Genomic DNA, 23,471 nt, shown 5'->3' with positions numbered 1-23,471 from the left:
ATTGTCTCAGCCACACACAGAAAGAACAGATGCCTCTATTTATTAATGGGCTTGGGTCTCATATAGCCCAGACTGACCTTGAACTATCTATGTAGCCAAGGATGACCTTCAACTTTGGATCATCCTGCCTCCGCCTCCCAAGTGCTGGGAGTGCAGGTGTGTGCCCCCATTTTTCTGGGGGATCCAATTCAGGGCTTTGCAGTCTCTGGGCAGCCCTCTCCAGCTACATCCTGTGCACTAAGTGAAGTTTTTAATTGTCAGACTCACTGATTGAAATAGCTTGAAGCTTAGACCATAGAAAGTCTTTAAAGTTTGTGTTTGGCTTCCCTAATACAACATTGGAGGGTAGAATCTCAATGTGGTATGAAGTATATGCCTTAGAAGAAAAATGAAGGAAACGTAGTAAATTCAAGCAATGGTTTCTTTCCTAAGAGGCAGCAATGCATGTAGCTTATTGCATTGGTTAGTTTTTATTGAAACTAGAGTCACCTGGGAAGAGGGAGGCATTACCTAAGTCAGCACGACCTGTGGGCATGTCTTTGAGGCATTTTCGTGATTGCTAATTCATGTCAAAGGGCACATCTTGAGAAGTCAATGCCTAGCCAAGTGGGTCTGGGCTGTATAAGTGAAAAAAGGATAGATCTAACTGAGTTCTTATGTGTATCTTTTTTTTTTTTTGAGACAGGGTTTCTCTGTGGCTTTGGTGCCTGTCCTAGAACTAGCTCTTATAGTCAAGGCTGGCCTCGAACTCACAGAGATCCACCTGCCTCTGCCTCCCAAGCGCTGGAAATAAAGGCGTGCGCCACCACCATCCAGCTCCCATGTGTATCTTAAGTGCCAGTCCCATGACTGACCTATCTTTCTACTCAAGTCATAGCACAGTGGTTGCCATATGGCCAACATGCCTTCCCTGTGCCCTACTGCACCCTTGAGTTCTAAAGTTACCCCAGTCCAAACTTCTTACAGCGTCAGTAAATACCTGAAGAGAATTCCTAACTACCTGTCCATTTATACAGCCTCCAGCGATGATGTTAGGGTCACTCGGACAGAACTCAAAGCAGAAGATGTCATCAGGGCTCTCCAGCATCAACTAAAGTCAATCCATGCATCAAAAAGAACAAGAAAATCTATTACATAATATTGAGATGGGGAGAAGTCTAATTTTGTAGCTGTCTATAAATAAGGCACATTTGAGCTAGCTCTCAGAGGCACTTTTGTTGAATTTTATCATGGACGTTGGTTCCACCTATGAGATTGCAATCTGCGAAGAAAGAAACCTATTTCCTGTGATTTACAACATTAGGAGATCATGAAATAATTTGCAGTTTAAATTTTTCTAGAGACTTGAGGACATGGCATTTGAGAAGGTCAAGCTTTTGGTGTGCTGTCCACCTGTTACCTGAGGGTGTATGGGGTCAGAGAAGCTCCAGAAAAGAATCAGGGATGGCTGTAGCAGTAGTTTACCCGAGAAGTGGACTCTCTCTTCGTAGGAGAGGCGCACAGCCACCGACACAACTATGAGTCCTGTTGAACCAAACACAGTAGCAAGCAGTCAGCAGTCCCCACGCACAGAGACCCCCACACTCCATGCTTGTTGTAGTGGTGGATTTGATGTTGTGGGCATGAGCTGCATGTCCCTAAGCACTTAAAGCATAGCTGGTGCAAACTGAGATGTGCAGTCAGCAGAGCCAGCTTTTTTGGAAGACTTGGTAGTAAAAATATGGTTTTGTCTTTACTTGTGTGACTACGTGTCTGTCTCTGTGTAGTCTGCACATATGAGTGGAGGTGCCCTGGGGACCAGTAGGAGGCATCAGATCCCCCACCTGGTGTGGGTGCTGGGAATGAACTCTGGTTTCCTCTAAGAGCAGCTTGTGCTCTTGACCACTGAGCCATCTCTCCAGCCTTCAAGATCGGGAGACAGAGGCAAGCGGATCTCTGTGAGTTCGAGACCAGCCTGGTCTACAGAGCTAGTTCCAGGACAGGAACCAAAGCTACAGAGAAACCCTGTCTCGAAAAACAAAAAAAAAAAAAAAAAAAAGAAAGAAATATTTTTAATCAGAAAAAAATGTCAGTGAGGAGGGCAGGAAGGGAGAAAGTGAACAGAGACTTAATTTTTTCCCATGGCTACACTTGAACACATCGACTGCTTTCCTTGAGCTATTGAGCTCTTTAAAGGTGTCTGTCTGCCCAGAGGGTTAGGGTAGCACACTCAGCACAGGAGTCTGGCAGGCCCCAGGCAAAGGCAGACTCTTCGTTCACTGTCCCTGCCGCTGTGTGGCCTGAACAAGTCTTTTCCCCAAGTGTGTGTGGGAAATGCTTGCTTGGCAGGGCCCTGGCACTTAGCAAGCCTTATATGTTTAGCCGAAGTCAATCTCATCTTCAGTCTTAGATACTAAAATAAGACTTTTCCTTACCATAGATGGTTGGGTGCCACGAGACACAGGTAATCATTTTCTCCATGGTGCTGTGAAGGTCTGTAAAGGACTGGTACTCTTTAAGGTGGGTGTCGCCCTTGTCCCCAAAGGTGCTTTCTTCCTCTGCAAGGTTCTTCCAGTCATTGATAAACGTGTTCATGATTTCATTTTGCTGAAGGGCTATTTCAACACTGTTTTATTTAAAAAAAAAAAAAAAGAAGAAGAAGCAGCCGCCATGCTGGATTTTAGTATCAGTGACATTAGAACTGTCATCACAGACATGAGGATGGTGGAGGAGGCATGTGTGCCCGTGAGGACTATTCTTGCTCATAACCCAAAGCTGCACAGCCTAAGTCCCATGGAGGGCAGGAATCACTGAGACTCATTCACTCATGTCCCACTAACAACTGTCCCCATATTCCTATGTGTCACACAGGAAGCTGCTTCTGGAGACACCATTATTAAAAATAACTGGGTGCATATTATGTTTAAAGTTTTTAATAGATACTTTCTTACCTTGTGGACACGTTGTTGAGAAAGTCGACCAAAGACTTGGATTGTTCTAGGCTTTCTTTTTCCTCTTCTGAAAATTCCCTTGGATAATACTGTGTAGTCGCATTTCTAGGAAATGCCCTAATAGTTAAAAGAAAGTTGAATACCAAAGCTTGGATCAGAGAGAAGCAAATATGGGTAATGTCAGAGTGGGCTTGGGGCGAAAGGTAGATAAGAAACGGAAGAGGATGTGGAGTGCAGCGCTGGTTATGTCCAGGGGAGCAAGGACAGCTGCCATGAAAGTGGCATCAGGCAATAGCTGGAGCAGATGTGTTACTATTTGGTTTCGATGATGGTGTTTTAAATGTACAAATCTCTCTATCCTATCATCTCTATATCTTGCCACTGCCTAAATTAACAGTGGCCACATTTTGCCTGGTTTAATTATAGCCACTTCCTACCTGGCCAGCCTGTTCCATTTACAGCTTCCTCTACCCTGCCCCCCCAGCACACACCACCACGGATCATTTTTACACTGTACATCAAGTCTCCTTTGTATGAGAGCTCGCCAGCATTTCCTGCTGGTCCACTGCTTTTCTGCGTGCCACACTGTGAAGGAAATGAGACGTTAGATGCTATTCGAAGCGTTCTGGATGGAAGTTTCTTGTTTTTTTCATAAGCGATAGTGGCCCAAATAAGAAATCCAGCCAATGCAGCCAGACAGTCTGACACGGGGTGCAAAAATGGTCACTTAGAGCTGCTGAGGTGGCATATGCCTGTAATTAATCCCAGCATTTGGGAAGCTGAGGCAGGAGGATTGCTGAAAATGGAAGATTAGCCCAAAATACATATAGCAAGTTCCAGGCCAGCCTGGACTAAATAGTGAGACCCTATCATAAACAAAGTCTCTCAGCAGGAAGGCAGTAGCACAATTCCAGGTGCGAACCGGCAAGCACTGTGATTATTAACACCATTTCCCATTGTCCTGCTTCATAGTTTTAACATATATTTATGTCGTGTTCCCTAAGAGTTTAAAAAGAGAGTTATTGGGCACAATCCAGTCTTCCTGAATTGAACACACTTTTGTGACGGCTGTACCATGTCATACCTACCATCTTGTCTGAGTGCTTGTGCCCTTGACTTCAGGAATGACTTGCAAGCCGATGTCTTTCTCAGCTTGTGTGAGTGTGTAATTTTTATCAACGTAGGAAGCACACTCAATGTAGGCATCTTTGACGCTAGAAGCATTCTGGTCTCTGAAAGCCACGGGGGCACCAAATTGACTTCTTTTCCTAGAAATCATATACGTCACCTGCAACACACATAGGCAGCAAAGAAAACCCAATGAAATCTCCGGAGAGAAGTGGTGTGAGTGTTGGTTTACCCAGACACTAGGAGACTGCTGTGGATTCTTGCTGTCCCTCTTGAGCTTTGGTTCCCACAGCCTGCAGCCACTATTCCTCGATGAAGCCATGGTCACCATGACTGAGGCCTCCTTGCCTGTCAAAAAGACAAGCAGTGACTGGGAATTTACATCTTGACCAGTAGTGGACTGGTGGGAGGCTTCGGAAGTCCATCTCCATGGCTTCTCTTTGGGACAACCCTGAGTGTAAGTTGTACTCCCGAGTTCCTTTATGAACTCAGGACAAAGCCTTCCTTCTAGAGACAATGGCAAGCTTGCTCCCTCGGAGGGCTTCCTTCCTGCCCAGCACCCCGCTAAGCTGACTGCACCCGAGCCTTCTTTCAAGAGTTGCTCTGAGAGGGATCACTACTGTATTCCCTTTCTACTGCTGCGGTAATCGATGACCACAACTGGGGTGGCTTAAAACACAGGGATTTATTCTATGTTTAGTCTAGCTATAGAGGCTAGACTGCTGAAGCTGTCTAGTTGGGGGGCAAGGGAGAACTTGACCTTGCTTCTTTCTCAACCCTTGGTACCAGCGAGCAGTCCTCATCCTTCCTTGATCATAGGTACATTCTCCCTGAGGTCTCTACAGTCTCCGAGCAAAGGGGATTGAGCCGGGGGCTTGGAGGGCCTGAGAGCCAATTCTCTGTCTCTTCCATGTGGCATCCCTGCCTACATCTATACTTGATCAACTTCTCATAAGACCACTAGTCAATGGACAGGGGGTGGCATAGGAGGAGCATGAGGAGGGGAGAGAGGGGAACGTGGTTGGTATGCAAAATGAAAAGAAACTTTCAAATACAAAAATTTTAAAAAAGAACACCAGTCAAATCAGATTAGTGTAGTAATATGAGCGGCTGGGCTGCGTTCCCAGCACCCCGGCCGCCTGGCTAGCTTATGCCCCGAAATAACAGATTGATATATGACACTCCCACATCAGATTAGGAGCCTATTCTATGTGTGACCTCATTATAGCTTATATACAACTCATTATATATTAGCAAAGACCCCTCCCCATTTTACCAGTAATGTTACTCTCTGGGGCACTAGAGGTCAAGAGATTTTTTTAAAGATATCCTTTTGGGGGGGGGGCAGATTAAATTCCTGACACCTGCCAAAGGAAAAGACCATTCTTTTTTGGGAGCTGTAGATCCCTGGCCCCCTGCCTTTCTTTGCCTGCCTCAGACCCTTTGCTGGAGTGAACTGGGCAAAAAACCTGTGCCTGCAGCTGCTCTGAGCACGAGACCTTAATGGCAGGGGAGTGGATTCTGATGAGGCCTGCAGCTGAAAGATCCCGAGAGCTGGGTGTGGCTAAGGATCCCTATATAAGGTTTCTGTGAGCACACTAATCTTGGAATTGGCATTCTTGTATGAAGGACCGCCCGTGTCCATGTCTCTCTGTCTCTGTCTATGTGTTTTTAAGTCTCTCAGCCCCATTCCAGCTTGCATACATCTTGGCCCGGGTGCTGCTTTTTACAGCTCTTCTATGAGAAATAAGAAGAAACCCCACACTTTCCAATATAGCAAAGTTCAGGCTATCCCAGGAAAGAACACTTCCAGTTACGGGGGGGGGGGGGTAAAGACTGGACAGCATCAAAGACTCTGACCCGCCTTTTTGATTCCTTGACTGATTCTTCCTCAATTTCTTTCTCACTGCCCAGAGACACCCACGGCTTGGAGACAGGCGGTTTGTAGATGTACATGTCTTCTGGAGCATGCTCCTTGGGTTCTTCTTGTTCCTCTGGCACTTCTGGGGTCTAGGGCATAACAGAAGCATTTTAGAACATCTGGCCATTCTTATAGTCCATGTGTCTCACACAATTAACTTGACTTTTCTAGGGGTGCATGGAGCACTTCCTGTATCCTTGCCAACTTACGTGTTCATAAGTCCAGTAAGCAAAAGGGTGGTGGAGGAGGAAGTTGGCTCTTGACCTCTGTCTCAAAGGGCCGGGAGGATGAATGGGAGAGGAGTAAGAGGGCTGTTGGCCACTGTATAGGACATGTGACCCAGTAGGAGGGAGTTGGGTAGGCAGGGTTAGAGGTGTGAGGGAGGGGCCAGTATTTCCGGCAGCATGGTCAGGGCAGCATTTTTAGGGTCACAATTCCCAGGTAGGCCGGAATCTGGAGGCGCCGTGATCCTAGCCAACAGGACAGGTGGTGAGGGACACTGGTTATTGAGGGAAGGATGGGAGCGTAGCACCCAGTGGGCATACGGGAGTTTTGGCCACTTGTCCCACAGTGGCAAAAATTTTTAGATATTCAAGACATATGGTATCAGCCCCAATTTAAAAAGATTTTGTTAAAGGCTGCCCAGGGCGTTCGTGGATCTGGCTTCGAATTGCAGGTGACCATTTTGCAAGTCTATGCTGGGACCGAAGCCTAGTGCAATGTATCCACTGTGGTAGGCTTTGAGTCAAAAAAACAGGGGGTGTCCTTTGAACAGAATGCCTTCTGAGAAAGGGGATAAGGTAGGTCCTTGTCCCGGTAACAGGTTGTCGAGGGCCTGGTACAGCTGCGCCTTTGATGGGACACCCTGAAAATCGCAGCAGGCCCTGGGAAAAACAGCTTACCTAGTTGAAAGCCAGTCTTAGCCTGCTGGAGAGCAGGTGTTGGGGAGAAGGGTGTTTTACCACCATTTTGCCCTGGGCCAGTGGGGGAAAAACAGCCCCTTGGTGGAATTTCCAGATTATTTTTTTTTTTCGAGACAGGGTTTCTCTGTGGTTTTGGAGCCTGTCCTGGAGCTAGCTCTTGTAGACCAGGCTGGTCTCGAACTTACAGAGATCTGCCTGCCTCTGCCTCCTGAGTGCTGGGATTAAAGGCGTGCGCCACCACCACCCGGCCAGATTAAAATTTTTTACACCCCATAAGGGGTCCATCATTTGTCAGGCTTTCTGAGATGCAGTAGGGTTTGGAGAGAAATGGGGGAGGGGCTTGGGGTGGCGCTTCCAGCCAAGCAGGGAGGATGAACAGGATATTCCATATGCTAAGAAAGCATAATTTATTGCACGTCTTTACAAATAATACAGATTGCTTAGCTTGGTGGCTAAAATATAAAACTCAGTTTCCCTGGATTTATGAATAATTATCTGATAAGAGGAAAGTAATACATACACACATACACACACATATGTATATACATATTGTATATATAAGTACATACATATATATTTATGTATATATGTGTGTATGTATATATACATGTGTATATATGTGAGTGTATATATATACACACACACACAAATATATGTATATGTGTGTATTCTATTTGGGATAACTCCATCCTGAGGTATAATTTATTTTCCTTAGTTCCTCTACAGGAACTGACAAAGCTCACTATTCTGAAGCTGAGCTGAGCTCAGGGTACAGAGCTCTGTCAAGGAGCCTAGGGATGACCCAGAAGCATCGCTCCCTCCAGCAGCTGACCTGCAAAGGCTTATGATTTTCTTACCTTTAAAAAGTTTTCCTTGCCTTCCTCGGTCCCAATGAGGTAAAAGTTTAGTCCATATTTGAAGTCTTTGTCGTAGACGAGCAGCAACTCATCCCCAGGATATTCCTGTGGGGACATCAACGGGGGGCTAGGGTCAGAGCTCATCACTTGGTGCTGGTGCCAACATCAAATCGACATAGTCTGCAATGTAATCACGGTGATGATCTGCCTGCTAAACCAAATCCTCAAATTTAATTAAAACGTTCTCAAAAATAAAATGGATTCATGTAATTTTTACTGTTCAATTAAGTGTTTTGTTCGAACATATGTATGAGCACCATCTTCTTCACACATGCACACGATGCACCTGCACTTACAGAGTACACTCACCCAGCCCAACAATGCGCACACACACATGCACACACATGCACACACAGTGCACACTCATGCATACACATGCACGCACATGCACACACATGCACACAATGTGCCTGCACTTACAGAGTACACTCACCCAGCCCAACACATATGTGCACACACACATGCACACACAGTGCACACGCATGCATACACATGCACACACGCACATACACATGCACACATACATACACACACATGCATATGCACATGCACACACAGTGCACACTCATGCATACACATGCATATGCACACGCAATGCACCCTCATGCATACACATGCACGCACACATGCACACTCACGCATGCACACTCATGTGCGCGCACACACACATGCATATGCACATGCACACACAGTGCACACTCATGCATACACACGCACACACACATGCACACTCATGTGCACGCACACATGCATGCACACACATGCAACATGCATACACACATGTACCCACAATGCACACTCATGTGTACACACGCATGCACACACGCATGCACACACGCCTTAGAAAAAAGAGCGAGCTATGTGCACTGCTTGGTGGTGTGGTCTCGATGCTTGGAGACAAAGCAGGACCAAAACTATAAATTTAACAATTTAAAACAACATAAGAAAAAATTTTAAGACATGATCTTTTTTTGCAGCTCAGGGTGGCCTGGAAGTTGCTGTATGTCCCAAGTTGTCCTCAGTCTTGTGATCCTCCTGCCTCAGCTTCCCAAGTGCCACCATGCCCAGCTCGATTCCTATTTTAAGCTACAGGGTAAGACTGAACCTTTCACTTAGCATTCTCACATAGGATTTCCGGGGGCTGAATGTAAAGGGAATGCCAGAATTGAATGCGAAATCATCTCTAACTTGTTCTGGGCTGCTCTTGAGGTAGGACTGAGAGTAAAGATCAAGCCTGTATTTACCCGGACAATTTTTTTCACTGGGTGGAAGTCAGATACTGCGGCTCGGTTCAGCAAGTCTGCCAAGATATCTTCTTTTTTGATGAGCTTATATGTTTGCTCATCTGTGAAATCTTCATCTGCTCGACAGTTGAATATTTCCTGGGTTTTGGTCGTTAATACTAATGGATAAATCTCTGGATGGCCTGGGAGAACAAAGTGCAATTGGGACATTAAATACAACTTAAAATGCTAGTATCAAGGAATGTTCTTGGTTACAGATGTGAGACTCTAAACGTCTCAGTCTTACATCTGAAGCAACTACATTCACGGTAAATATTCTGAACCACAGACTTTAAAGATGACTCTGTCACTAACCCTTGCCTTACAGACCTGAGGACCTGGGCTCCATTGGCAGCACCCACGCAGAAGGTGGGCAGCGTGGTGGAAACAGAGACTGCCCTTCCATTTCCTGGCTGCCCAGACCCAAATAATCACACAGAAACTATATTAATTACAACACTGTTTGGCCTATTAGCTCAGGCTTCTTGTCAACTAACTCTTACATCTTAAATTAACCCATTCCTATTGGTCTATGTTTGGCCACATGCTGTGGTGTTACTTCATTTTTTATATGTCTGTTTTCTCAGAGGCTGGCTTGAATCTCTCTTCTTTGGCAGCTACATGGCATCTGCCTGACTCTGCCTTCTTTCTCCTTGCATTCATTTTAGTTTTCCTGCCTACCTACATTCTTCTGTGTCACAGACTAAAGCAGCTTCTTTATTAACCAATGGTAATAAAACATATTCATGGCACACAAAGGGAATCCCAGATCATGGTGGGATACCCTCATCCTGCCAGCAACGGTGAGCCTGGGGTAGAGACAGGCAGATCTCTGGAGCTCCTGGCTAGGCAGCCTTGCCTACTTGGAGAGGTTCCAGGCCTATGAGAGACCCTATCTCAAACAAGAATGACATCCAAAGGTGTCCTCTGTCCTCTACCTGCGTGTACACATGGGTGCACCCACTCAAACACAAACATGCATGCACACACACAAAACCTTGGACAAAATAAAAAGAAAGTACCAATGGCTTATTAATATCCTCTAAGGAACACTAATGTTTTCCTCTACCATCCCATGCAAACCTTTTACTGCTTAACTGTCACCTCCCTTGTATTTCTACTGTGACGTTAAATAATATCTCTGAAACATTTTAAATTAATTTATCCCTGTATTCGACCATCTTCTTACTGTTGAGTATTCAGTTTTTCTTATTTGTTTCTAATTATCATAACTACTCTTATAAATTAAAAATGTTTATGAATTGTTCTTGTACTACAAACTGTTTCTTTGGGGTAGTTTTAGGTGTGGAAGTACCCGTCTGAAGGTGTGGTGATTTTCTTTTAGGTCCTTTCAACGTCTGTCTCTGTCCCTGGTCTTGCTACTTCCTCCCACCACAGACCAGTCCCTAGCAGTGGCGTGTCCTGGGTCAGAGGATGCAACAGGGGCAGGGAGCATTTTACCCGTCATCAACCTTCATTACGGATTTCTTCCAGAGTCTTATCCTATTCAATATCATTAGTCCCTGCCAGGCCCGCCTCTGTCTCCCTATAGCATCTTCTCCCATCTCAACATTCCTGGGTCCCAGTGGTGATGTCCAGCACACAGACTACGCACTAAAGACTCCGTGGTTTCCTTAGGAAGCTGCTGGGAGGAACTGGAGACTCCTCAGCACCCAAGATGGAAAAAGAGCAGGTACTATACCAACACAGGTGTTCAGAAAGGCAAGAAGCTTCAAGAAACTGGAGAGACAAAACAAACAAACAAAAAAGCCCATGCTCTCTTTTTAAAACTGCAGTTTAATTTTTAAAGGCCTTTTGAGATGGTCTGTGATTGTTAGCTTTAATTATCAACGCAACAGAACCTGGAATCACCTGGGGAAGACTGTCTACAATAGATTGGCTGTATGGGCATGTCTATAGGGGATGGCCTTCACTAAGTTAACTGATGTGGGCAGTTTCAGTCCATGCATGTGGCACCATTCCCTCGGCAAGGAGGGAGGATCCTGAACTGTATGAGAAAAGAGAGATTCAGTTGAGTGCAAGCAAGGACACTTGCGCTTGTTTTTCTCAGCTCTTAACTCTCAATGTGAAGGAAGTGGCTGTTTGCAGCTCCTGCCTTTACTACCCCTTCACTGATGGAGTATAAGCTGAAACTGTGAGCCAAGTAAACCCTTTCTCCCTTATGCTGCTCTATGTGCCCAGTGATTTTATCATGCCAACAAAAATAAAACCTGGCACAGGGTCTCACACCGTGAAAGTACAGGCTGCCCAAAATGTACTACGTAGAACAGATTGGCTTTGAACTTGAGGTAATTCCCCTGCCTCAAGACTGTTTTATGTTTCTTACCCTGACTAGACACCCAGTACATAACTTGGTATTTTTCACAAAAATGGCCAATTTTCTCTAACCAGACATTTTATTTATTTTTGTTTTATGTACATTGGTGTTTTGCTTGCATGTACATTTGTGTGGGAGTGTCAGATCTTGGAGTTACAGACAGTTGTTAGCTGTCATGTGGGTGCTGGGAATTGAACCCGTGTCCTCTGGAAAAACAGTCAGTATTCTTAATCATTGAACCATCTCTCCAGCCAGTAACCAAACATTTTAAAGGCAATATAAAAATAGGATTTAACGTTTCTTCGTGTAGTAGCTAGGAAACATTATAGGCTATTTGTAGCTGGGGTAGACAATCGATGGTTACTGTGAACAGAGGCAGCTGATAGAATGTGCCTTCATGGCCCAGCATAACAGACGGGATAGAGCAAGGCCCGAGGATTCTGCCACCCAACAGAGTTTGAGGTGAAATTTAACAAGAGCAGATGCTATTAGGCTTCAAGGCAAGCACACAGGACAGCATCAGGACCTGAGGCAGCAGCATTGGGCTGTGAGATCAGCAGTAAGAGGCACTCACTTGAGCCTACCTGTTAAGTGGGATGCTGTTTGTTCCCGAGAGACCAAGGAAGGTCTGGGAGCAGAGGAGGATAGAGCTTCACACAGGTATCAGCTACTGGACTGCTGGCCATGAGCTCAGCAACAATGAACTGGCAGCAGACGAATACTGCCTTTGAGCACAGTATAGAAGTAATAACTTTCAGACAGAAGATCTTTTAGTACTCTGATGATAGGTTAGGAATTATTACTAGGTATGTGCATGATGCACAAGTGTGGGTGTGGGCGGGCATGCAGCAGTGCAGGATGCACATGTGGGGGTGCACAGCAGTGCAGGATGCACATGTGGGGTGTGAGTGTGAGTGCACAGCAGTGCAGGATGCACATGTGGGGTGTGAGTGTGAGTGCACAGCAGTGCAGGATGCACATGTGGGGTGTGAGTGTGAGTGCACAGCAGTGCAGGATGCACATGAGGGGTGTGAGTGTGAGTGCACAGCAGTGCAGGATGCACATGTGGGGTGTGAGTGCACAGCAGTGCAGGATGCACATGTGGGGTGTGAGTGCACAGCAGTGCAGGATGCACATGTGGGGTGTGAGTGCACAGCAGTACAGGATGCACATGTGGGGGGTGAGTGTGAGTGCACAGCAGTGCAGGATGCACATGTGGGGTGTGAGTGTGAGTGCACAGCAGTGCAGGATGCACATGTGGGGTGTGAGTGTGAGTGCACAGCAGTGCAGGATGCACATGTGGGGTGTGAGTGCACAGCAGTGCAGGATGCACATGTGGGGTGTGAGTGCACAGCAGTGCAGGATGCACATGTGGGGTGTGAGTGCACAGCAGTGCAGGATGCACATGTGGGGGGTGAGTGTGAGTGCACAGCAGTGCAGGATGCACATGTGGGGTGTGAGTGTGAGTGCACAGCAGTGCAGGATGCACATGTGGGGGGTGAGTGCACAGCAGTGCAGGATGCACATGTGGGGGGTGAGTGTGAGTGCACAGCAGTGCAGGATGCACATGTGGGGTGTGAGTGCACAGCAGTGCAGGATGCACATGTGGGGTGTGAGTGCACAGCAGTACAGGATGCACATGTGGGGTGTGAGTGTGAGTGCACAGCAGTGCAGGATGCACATGTGAGTGTGAGTGCACAGCAGTGCAGGATGCACATGTGCGGGGTGAGTGTGAGTGCACAGCAGTGCAGGATGCACATGTGGGGTGTGAGTGCACAGCAGTGCAGGATGCACATGTGGGGTGTGAGTGCACAGCAGTACAGGATGCACATGTGGGGTGTGAGTGTGAGTGCACAGCAGTGCAGGATGCACATGTGAGTGTGAGTGCACAGCAGTGCAGGATGCACATGTGCGGGGTGAGTGTGAGTGCACAGCAGTGCAGGATGCACATGTGGGGTGTGAGTGCAGAGCACTGCAGGATGCACATGTGGGATGTGAGTGTGAGTGCACAGCAGTGCAGGATGCACATGTGGGGGGTGAGTGTGAGTGCACAGCAGTGCAGGATGCACATGTGGGGTGTGAGTGCACAGCAGTGCAGGATGCACATGTGGGGTGTGAGTGCACAGCAGTGCAGGATGCACATGTGGGGGGTGAGTGTGAGTGCACAGCAGTGCAGGATGCACATGTGGGGGGTGAGTGTGAGTGCACAGCAGTGCAGGATGCACATGTGGGGGGTGAGTGTGAGTGCACAGCAGTGCAGGATGCACATGTGCGGGGTGAGTGTGAGTGCAGAGCAGTGCAGGATGCACATGTGGGGGGTGAGTGCACAGCAGTGCAGGATGCACATGTGGGGTGTGAGTGCACAGCAGTGCAGGATGCACATGTGGGGTGTGAGTGCACAGCAGTGCAGGATGCACATGTGGGGTGTGAGTGCACAGCAGTGCAGGATGCACATGTGGGGTGTGAGTGCACAGCAGTGCAGGATGCACATGTGGGGGGTGAGTGTGAGTGCACAGCAGTACAGGATGCACATGTGGGGTGTGAGTGCACAGCAGTGCAGGATGCACATGTGGGGGTGAGTGCACAGCAGTGCAGGATGCACATGTGGGGTGTGAGTGCACAGCAGTGCAGGATGCACATGTGGGGGTGAGTGCACAGCAGTGCAGGATGCACATGTGGGGGGTGAGTGTGAGTGCACAGCAGTGCAGGATGCACATGTGGGGTGTGAGTGCACAGCAGTGCAGGATGCACATGTGGGGTGTGAGTGCACAGCAGTGCAGGATGCACATGTGGGGGTGAGTGCACAGCAGTGCAGGATGCACATGTGGGGGGTGAGTGTGAGTGCACAGCAGTGCAGGATGCACATGTGCGGGGTGAGTGCACAGCAGTGCAGGATGCACATGTGGGGTGTGAGTGCACAGCAGTGCAGGATGCACATGTGGGGGTGAGTGCACAGCAGTGCAGGATGCACATGTGGGGGGTGAGTGTGAGTGCACAGCAGTGCAGGATGCACATGTGGGGTGTGAGTGCACAGCAGTGCAGGATGCACATGTGGGGGGTGAGTGTGAGTGCACAGCAGTGCAGGATGCACATGTGCGGGGTGAGTGTGAGTGCAGAGCAGTGCAGGATGCACATGTGGGGGGTGAGTGCACAGCAGTGCAGGATGCACATGTGGGGTGTGAGTGCACAGCAGTGCAGGATGCACATGTGAGTGTGAGTGCACAGCAGTACAGGATGCACATGTGGGATGTGAGTGTGAGTGCACAGCAGTACAGGATGCACATGTGAATGTGAGTGTGAGTACACAGCAGTGCAGGATGCACATGTGGGATGTGAGTGTGAGTACACAGCAGTGCAGGATGCACATGTGGGGTGTGAGTGTGAGTGCACAGCAGTACAGGATGCACATGTGGGGTGTGAGTGTGAGTGCACAGCAGTGCAGGATGCACATGTGGGGTGTGAGTGTGAGTGCACAGCAGTGCAGGATGCACATGTGCGGGGTGAGTGTGAGTGCAGAGCAGTGCAGGATGCACATGTGGGGGGTGAGTGTGAGTGCACAGCAGTGCAGGATGCACATGTGGGGGGTGAGTGTGAGTGCACAGCAGTGCAGGATGCACATGTGGGGTGTGAGTGCACAGCAGTGCAGGATGCACATGTGGGGTGTGAGTGTGAGTGCACAGCAGTGCAGGATGCACATGTGGGGTGTGAGTGCACAGCAGTGCAGGATGCACATGTGGGGTGTGAGTGCACAGCAGTGCAGGATGCACATGTGCGGGGTGAGTGTGAGTGCAGAGCAGTGCAGGATGCACATGTGGGGTGTGAGTGCACAGCAGTGCAGGATGCACATGTGGGGTGTGAGTGCACAGCAGTGCAGGATGCACATGTGGGGTGTGAGTGTGAGTGCAGAGCAGTGCAGGATGCACATGTGGGGTGTGAGTGCACAGCAGTGCAGGATGCACATGTGAGTGTGAGTGCACAGCAGTGCAGGATGCACATGTGGGGTGTGAGTGCACAGCAGTGCAGGATGCACATGTGGGGTGTGAGTGCACAGCAGTGCAGGATGCACATGTGGGGTGTGAGTGTGAGTGCAGAGCAGTGCAGGATGCACATGTGGGGTGTGAGTGTGAGTGCACAGCAGTGCAGGATGCACATGTGGAGTGTGAGTGTGAGTGCACAGCAGTGCAGGATGCACATGTGGGGTGTGAGTGCACAGCAGTGCAGGATGCACATGTTAGTGTGAGTGCAGAGCAGTGCAGGATGCACATGTGGGGTGTGAGTGCACAGCAGTGCAGGATGCACATGTGAGTGTGAGTGCACAGCAGTGCAGGATGCACATTTGAGTGTGAGTACACAGCAGTGCAGGATGCACATGTGAGTGTGAGTACACAGCAGTGCAGGATGCACATGTGAGTGTGAGTGCACAGCAGTGCAGGATGCACATGTGGGGTGTGAGTGCACAGCAGTGCAGGATGCACATGTGGGGGGTGAGTGTGAGTGCACAGCAGTGCAGGATGCACATGTGAGTGTGAGTGCAGAGCAGTGCAGGATGCACATGTGGGGTGTGAGTGTGAGTGCAGAGCAGTGCAGGATGCACATGTGGGGTGTGAGTGCACAGCAGTGCAGGATGCACATGTGGGGTGTGAGTGTGAGTGCAGAGCAGTGCAGGATGCACATGTGAATGTGAGTGTGAGTGCACAGCAGTGCAGGATGCACATGTGGGGTGTGAGTGTGAGTGCACAGCAGTGCAGGATGCACATGTGAGTGTGAGTGCAGAGCAGTGCAGGATGCACATGTGGGGTGTGAGTGTGAGTGCAGAGCAGTGCAGGATGCACATGTGGGGTGTGAGTGCACAGCAGTGCAGGATGCACATGTGAATGTGAGTGTGAGTGCAGAGCAGTGCAGGATGCATATGTGGGGTGTGAGTACACAGCAGTGCAGGATGCACATGTGGGGGTGCACAGCAGTGCAGGATGCACATGTGGGGTGTGAGTGCACAGCAGTGCAGGATGCACATGTGGGGTGTGTGAGTGCACAGCAGTGCAGGATGCACATGTGGGGTGTGAGTGTGAGTGCACAGCAGTGCAGGATGCACATGTGGGGTGTGAGTGCACAGCAGTGCAGGATGCACATGTGGGGTGTGTGAGTGCACAGCAGTGCAGGATGCACATGTGGGGTGTGAGTGTGAGTACACAGCAGTGCAGGATGCACATGTGAGTGTGAGTGCAGAGCAGTGCAGGATGCACATGTGGGGTGTGAGTGTGAGTGCAGAGCAGTGCAGGATGCACATGTGGGGTGTGTGAGTGCACAGCAGTGCAGGATGCACATGTGGGGGGTGAGTGTGAGTGCAGAGCAGTGCAGGATGCACATGTGAGTGTGAGTGCACAGCAGTGCATATTTAGTTTTTTTGCATCAATGTTCATGCGTGAGATTGGTCTGTAATTCTCTTTCTAGTGATGTCTTTCTGTGGTTTGGGTATCAGGGTAATTGTAGCCTCACAAAAAGAGTTTGGCAATGTTCCCTCTGTTTCTATTGTGTGGAACAATTTGAGAAGTATTGGCATTGGTTCTTCATTGAAAATCTTGTAGAATTCTGAGCTGAAACCATCTGGTCCTGGGCTTTTTTGGTTTGGAGACTTTTGATGACTGCTCAGCTATGTTTATAGTAGCTTTACTTGTAATAGCCAGAACCTGGAAACAACCTAGATGCTTCTCAACCAAAGAATGGATAAGCAAAATGTGGTACTTCTGCACAACGGAGTATTACTCAACTATTAAAAACAATGATGTCAGGAAACTTGAAGGCAAATGGATGGAACTAGAAAAAAATCATCCCAAGTGAGGTAACCCAGACTGAGAAAGACAAACATTATATGTACTCATTCATAAATAGATATTAGCTGCAAAGTAATGGGTAACCATGCTACAGTCTACAGATCCAGAAAGGCTAGGTAAAAAGGAAGGTTCAAGTGGGGATGCACCGATCTCCCTGAGAAGGGCAACTGGGTTTGGTGGGGATGGGAACATGAGGAATCAGGATGTGGGGTGGGTGGAGGTGGAGAGTACTGAAAGAGATGACTGGAGAGGGGGGCGTTTTGGGGCCAGGTAGACACCTGATGCAAGGGAAGCCTCCAAGAATTTACAAGGATGACCCTAGCTAAGATTTTTATCAATAGATGGCCTGAACTGGCCATCTCCTGTGATCAGATTGGTGACTACCCCAATTATCATCAAAGAGCCATCATCCAGTAGCTGATGGAAACAGATGCAGAGACCCACGGCCAAACATTAGACTGAGCTCAGGGGATCCTGCTGAAGAGTGGGAGGAAGGATTGGAGGAGCCACAAGAAACAGCTAACCCAGGCTCATAGGAACTCGCAGAGTCTGAACTCATAACCAAGGAGCCTGCATAGGACCAACCCAGGCTCTCTACATGTGTGATAGTTGTGTAACTTTTTGTGTAGCTTATTCTACTTGTGGGACTCCTAACGATGGGAACAGGGGCTGTCCATAATGCTTCAGCTGGCTCTTGGGACCCTATTCCTCATACTGGATTGCCTTGCCCAGTCTTAATACAAGGGGCATTGCTTCTTCTTACAGCAACTTGATATGCCATACTATGTTGATACCCATGGGAGGTCTGCTCCTTTCTGAACGGAAGCAGGAGGAGGGGACTGACGATGGGCATAGGAGGAGAGGAGGGAGGGGAAACTATGGTGTGGATTTAAAATAAATAAAGTAAACAAATGAAAAGGAAACAAAAGACTATTTATTCTTATTTTATATGAATAGATGTTCATGCTGTGCACCATGTGCATGCAGTACCCTTGGAGGCCAAAGGAGGGCACTAGGTACCCTGGAACTGGATTTATAGTCATTTGTGAGCCACCATATAGGTGTTGGGAATCAAATCCAGGTCCAGCCTCTCCTTTCACTTTTCCTGGGGTTCTGGGATCAACTGAGGTTGTCAGGTTCGCCTGGAGTGTGCTTTACCCACAGTCATCTGACTACCCCTTCGTAGTCTCAAACATTTCTGTTTTTAAAGGACTGTTTTGACCAAACCTATTTCTCCACTTAATTTCTGCTTTCTATTTTCATTGCTATTGTTTATTTTAAAAATTCTGGGGTGTGGGGGTGCAACCCGAGCAGACCCCGAGTTTGGGGCACATCTGGGCTTCGTTGTGAGCCTCTAAATAGCCAATCCCCAGTGCTGCTCTGCTCACCCATGCTCTCCATGTTCATTGGCTCCTCTTCTTCGGCAACTGAAAGGCAATGGGATATCGAGTTTACAGTTTGAATCAGGTGATCTCCCCTTGCTATACCACATCAAACACAAACCATAAATAAAAATATATACTGAAGAATTCAACTACTACCCGACTGGTTACAGGAGAAGCAGGAAACTGTCTTCTTTTTAGTAACACATGTGTGGTCGGTCGCATTTCATTCATATGTGGGGGAAAGGCTAAGCACCATTCAATGTCTGTCTGACTTTATAAGAGCAAAAGTATCTCATTTTACTTGATAGATAAATCAAGAGTATATACTCCATAGTACACAACAACATGCAATAATACAAAATAACACACACAGCAAGAAATAACCCAGTAAAAAAAATCCCATAAACAAAAAGACAATCCTACCTTGTAATGGTTGTTTGGCCTTCTTTTTGCCCTTTTTCTGGCCCTTGGGGCTCTTCTGCGCTTTTGGTGCCATGGTTATGATGTAGGCTACAACGAGAGATAGCATTATTAAGTACTGGCTTATACTTTCAGGTATGAAGCATTCTTATTTAGTGAACATAATATTTTCTAGGCTTAGGGCCTAGACTAAATCAGCAATGAATTTTCAGTAGGAACTCAGGGTTAGCTGTGGACTGTGTCTAAAGGTTTTAGTGCAACAGCAATGTGATTGATAAGAACCCATTCCTATGGAGCCGTTGGTTGAGGTGCCCCATGGCCATCCCTGCTGCCCTGGGATCTTCTCTGTGGTTGCTCGATGCTGTCTTGGTCTTTGTCTCCTCACAGGTGTCTCGGCTACACAAATGAGCTTTAAGCCATGGGGTGAGTCAGGTCCACAGCACACACATCTGTGCATATTTGTAAATGAATATAACTTAAGTCATACTCCTGTCTTACATGTAGCCGTTAAGGTCTTATTTGTGCCGCCTCAGGGTGCTTTGACAGGACGTGGCACTGGGCAAGGTCATCCCACGGCATCAAATCCCTGTCAAGATGCCCACCATAGACTCATCCTATTAAATGGTTAAGAGTGTGATTTCAGAGTCAGGGATAGTGGCCATCCTATGATCGGAGCTCTTGGGGGGTGGAAGCAGGAGAATAAGACGTGATTTCAGGAGTCTGTGCACCAGGATTTACAAACAGTCTTACTTTTTAGCTGAATGGTCCTGGCAAGCTGCGGACCGTCTTAGTCTCTATGTATTTCTTTGTTTCCCAGGGAAAATGGAATCCACTCAGAAGGCGGCTTTGAGGGCTCAATAAAAGTAATAAAAATAAAATCATTATTCAGCTTGTCACCTCAGAGAGGTTTGTCTTATTTTTACGAAATCAACATCAACACAGATTGAGCATTATCTTGTAGCTGATGTCTAAGACATCATCAGCTTCTGTTGCTCTTGACCTAGTCCCCTCATTACAGAATTGTGACCAAAGTGTGGGTGCCCGTGTGTTTGCATGCATTGAAAACATTATCATTATTGTGTATGTGTATATATGCATGCAGAGGAGGAAGGAGGGTGGCATATGTACCACTGTGCTTGTGTGACAGACAAAGGACAACTCTGTGGAGTCACCTTTATGTGGGTCCTGGGATTGAATTTACGCCATCGGATTTGCATAGAAAGCGCTTTTCATGTTGAGCCTTGAATGTGTGTATTATTATTATTAATTCTTTTTTTGTTTTTTTGAGACAGGGTTTCTCTGTACCTTTGGAGTCTCTCCTGGAACTAGCTCTTGTAAACCATGCTGGCCTCATACTCACAGAGATCCACCTGCCTCTGCCTCCTGAGTGCTGGGATTAAAGGTGTACGCCACCACTGCCCAGCCAGTTTGAAGCATTTCATGTGCATTTTAAATTAAATGAAAATTTTTTTGAGACAGGATTTCCCTATTTGCCTACTCACACTGGCTTTGTGTTTAAGATACTTCTGCCTCAGCTTTTCTGCGACCTTAATCTTAGTTACATGTTATTATTACTGTCATTTTTCATCCTTATTTTATGAAGGATGAAGGGGTCAGGTCACTGATGAGGGGACATAGAGAGGTTGAGCACACAGTCTCCACACCACCACATCCCTTGGATTTCTGTGTTTCATTACAAATATATCTTAATTAGGGTTCTATTGCTGTGATGAAACACCACAACCGAAAACAAGTTGGGGGGGGGAGTTTATTTGGTCTACACTCTGTGTTGTAGGAACTCAGGGTAGGAATTCAAACAGGGCAGGAACCTGGGGCTGATGCAGAGGCTCAGAGGGATAAAGCTTATTGGCTTGTTCTCCATGGCTTAATTAGCAGTTTTCTTTCAGAGCCCAGGACCACCAGCCCAGGGATGGCACCACCCACAGTGGGCTGGGCCCTCCACCCCAATCACTAATTATGGAAATGCCCTACAGCCAGAACTTATTGAGGAATTTTCTCAATTTTGGTTCCCTCCTTTCAGATGACGCTAGCTTGTGTCAAGTTGACATAAAACTAGCCAGCACACAAACAGAACTATTTAAAGCCATGGTCTTCATCAATAAAGGCACAATTTGTGCTTTGATCAGTATTTTATGATTCTGAATTTTAAAGAAATATCTATTCCTTTCTCTTCCTCTCTTCTCCCTCCTGTACTCCTCACCGGTGTGTGTGAAGGGGCATGTTTGTGTGGCACAGGAAAACTTAGAATGTCGTGCCTTAGGCACTATCTACCTATCATCACAGTTTCTTGAGACAGGGTCACCCAGCAGTAAACGGGTTGACCGCCAAGCTTGAGGAATCTTCCTGTGTCTGCGTCAGAAGTGCTGAGATTACAAGTGTGTGTTACCACACCTCAATGAAAAAGTTTTAGACTTACTATTAGAACTACTATTTATTTTATTGTGTGTGTGTTGTACTTGCGTGTCTGGGCTGGTGAAGTTCGGAAGAAGGCATCAGATCCCTTGGCACAGGAGTTGCGGATGGCTGTGAGCTACCATGTGGTTCTGGAGCCTCAACAAGAGGATCAAGTGATCTTAACCACTGAGCCATCTCTCCAACCCTTTCACCTTGCTGTTTGTTTGTTTGTTTGTTTTTAACCTAGTTTTTAGTGATCAAATTCAGGTGCTCACAGTTTAGCCGGCGAAGTTGTCTCCTCAGCCCTGAACTTTATACTTAAACAAATTTAAATTACACACGTGTGTGTGTGTGTGTGTGTGTGTGTGTGTGTGTGTGTAGGACAGAGGACAACTTGCTGGAGCTAGTTCTCCCCATGCAGCACGTGGGGCCTTGGTAGCAAACTCAGGTCACCAGGCTTTGTGGCAGGCACCTTTATTTACTGAGCCATTCCACCGGCCCAAAGCTCTACTTCTTATATTCTGCAATAAATGCTCTTTCAGTTTTTCAGATGAAATGTTATCCACACCATTCTCCAGAATCATAAATTCAAAACGTAGACATCATTCTCTTTTGGAAGATTTCTCATCAGTATATTCCTCTCCATTTTCTATTCCAGTTCCATTTGGCTTAAAATACTCAACAACATTGTAAAGACCACCCTTCTTCATACAGCTACAGCGTGGGCAATTGCACAGGCATGTGGTCGCATGTACACACACATTAATACTGCTAATACTACCACCATGACCATTCATTGCATATTCTATACAATGAATATGCTTTTTACATATGAATAAAATGGTCAAGTTACTTCCCTAAGTATAAGACTGACATCACTTGAAATGCCTTTCCCAAGCCCCTTCTACTTCCAAAGAGTGGATTTTGCATTTTAGAAGAATTTTTCCAACTCTGGAAGCTTGTATCTGAAGATTATCCTGCCCTGGTGGTCCGCTTTCTCCTTGAGCCTGAATCAGTCTTGATGTGACATATTCTAGCGATGCTGAGAGGAGCTGACACAGGTCCCAAATACACTGCCTGAGGGGTGGCTGTGGACTCACTCAGCGTTCAACACACAGGACTACGAGGGCTGAGAGGCCGCACTAAGCAGCAATTAGGTCCTAGATACAGTGATCCCTGGGGAAATGAAACAAGAACCTCTTTCATCATCTCTCTTTGACTTCCTGGTTAGCCTTCTCCCAAGCCCCAGTGATCTGCTTCAGCCCACGTTAATCTTCTATGGTGTAGATGAGCAACCAGGACCACGTCATTCTCATATTCATTTATGAATAAATTATTGAGCTCCTACTGCGTGCCAGGCAATGCAAGGGCTAGAACAAGACAGTATCTTCTCTCTGTTCCCAGCATTCTTAAATCGCGGTTAACTGCTCTCTCGTAGCTGTTTTGTCTCTGGATTGGGCTGGAAGCCCTTTGAAAATAGTGAAAAAAGTCTTTGCTTATTTCGTTGACTTCCCGGTGCCTAGCACATCGAGGGAGGTTTCCGATCGCCCTCGAAATGGTAATGAGATATTTAGTTTACCCTTGCCCATTCTGAACCGCCTTACCTGTATCACTAAAGGCAAAAGAAGATAGCCTCTTGGTAGTCAGTACCCGGGAGAAAAGCTTCTCTAAGGGTTGGAGACTGGGGCTTGACGCTTCTCGCTCCGGAAAAATAAATCTCAAATCTCCAGCAACAGCAGCTGGCGGGCGTTGCTAGGACGCGTCCGTTGCTAAGATGGAGATTGACAAAACCCCCGACACCAATACGGTATCGGCCTCCAACCGTTTTTGTCAAAGCAGGCTTGTAATTGGTTGTCATGCTGTGACGTCACCTAACGTAACACCAGAAAAGCCGGCAGTTTTCCCGCCAGCCAGGAAAGAGCCAGCGATTTCGGTCTTTCGCGGCAGTGCTTCCGATTGTTACTAAGTCTTACCATTTCT

The 23,471-nt window shown here is 47.3% G+C and overlaps 1 protein-coding gene across 1 annotated transcript in view; it reads right to left on the bottom strand.

Annotated features, from left to right (window-relative positions):
* Dnai3 (dynein axonemal intermediate chain 3) overlaps positions 1-23,259 on the bottom strand; it is a 49,642-nt gene extending 26,383 nt beyond the window's left edge. The window contains exons 1-11 of the mRNA XM_075978975.1: positions 23,096-23,259; positions 19,080-19,166; positions 18,660-18,698; positions 9,064-9,245; positions 7,760-7,864; positions 5,919-6,068; positions 4,019-4,218; positions 2,931-3,047; positions 2,415-2,605; positions 1,400-1,524; positions 1,001-1,090 (exon numbers count right to left, since the gene is read on the bottom strand). Coding sequence (XP_075835090.1) covers positions 1,001-1,090; positions 1,400-1,524; positions 2,415-2,605; positions 2,931-3,047; positions 4,019-4,218; positions 5,919-6,068; positions 7,760-7,864; positions 9,064-9,245; positions 18,660-18,698; positions 19,080-19,152 — 1,272 coding nt within the window. The 5' untranslated portion in view covers positions 19,153-19,166; positions 23,096-23,259. The remainder of the gene's footprint in view (positions 1-1,000; positions 1,091-1,399; positions 1,525-2,414; positions 2,606-2,930; positions 3,048-4,018; positions 4,219-5,918; positions 6,069-7,759; positions 7,865-9,063; positions 9,246-18,659; positions 18,699-19,079; positions 19,167-23,095) is intronic.
* Positions 23,260-23,471: the final 212 nt, after the last annotated feature.

The sequence above is a fragment of the Microtus pennsylvanicus genome, chromosome 7, assembly GCF_037038515.1.
Source record: "Microtus pennsylvanicus isolate mMicPen1 chromosome 7, mMicPen1.hap1, whole genome shotgun sequence".
NCBI classification, from domain to species: Eukaryota; Metazoa; Chordata; class Mammalia; order Rodentia; family Cricetidae; genus Microtus; species Microtus pennsylvanicus.
The sequence above is the reverse complement of the archived record's forward strand: the minus strand, read 5'-3'. Positions and strand labels throughout refer to the sequence as shown.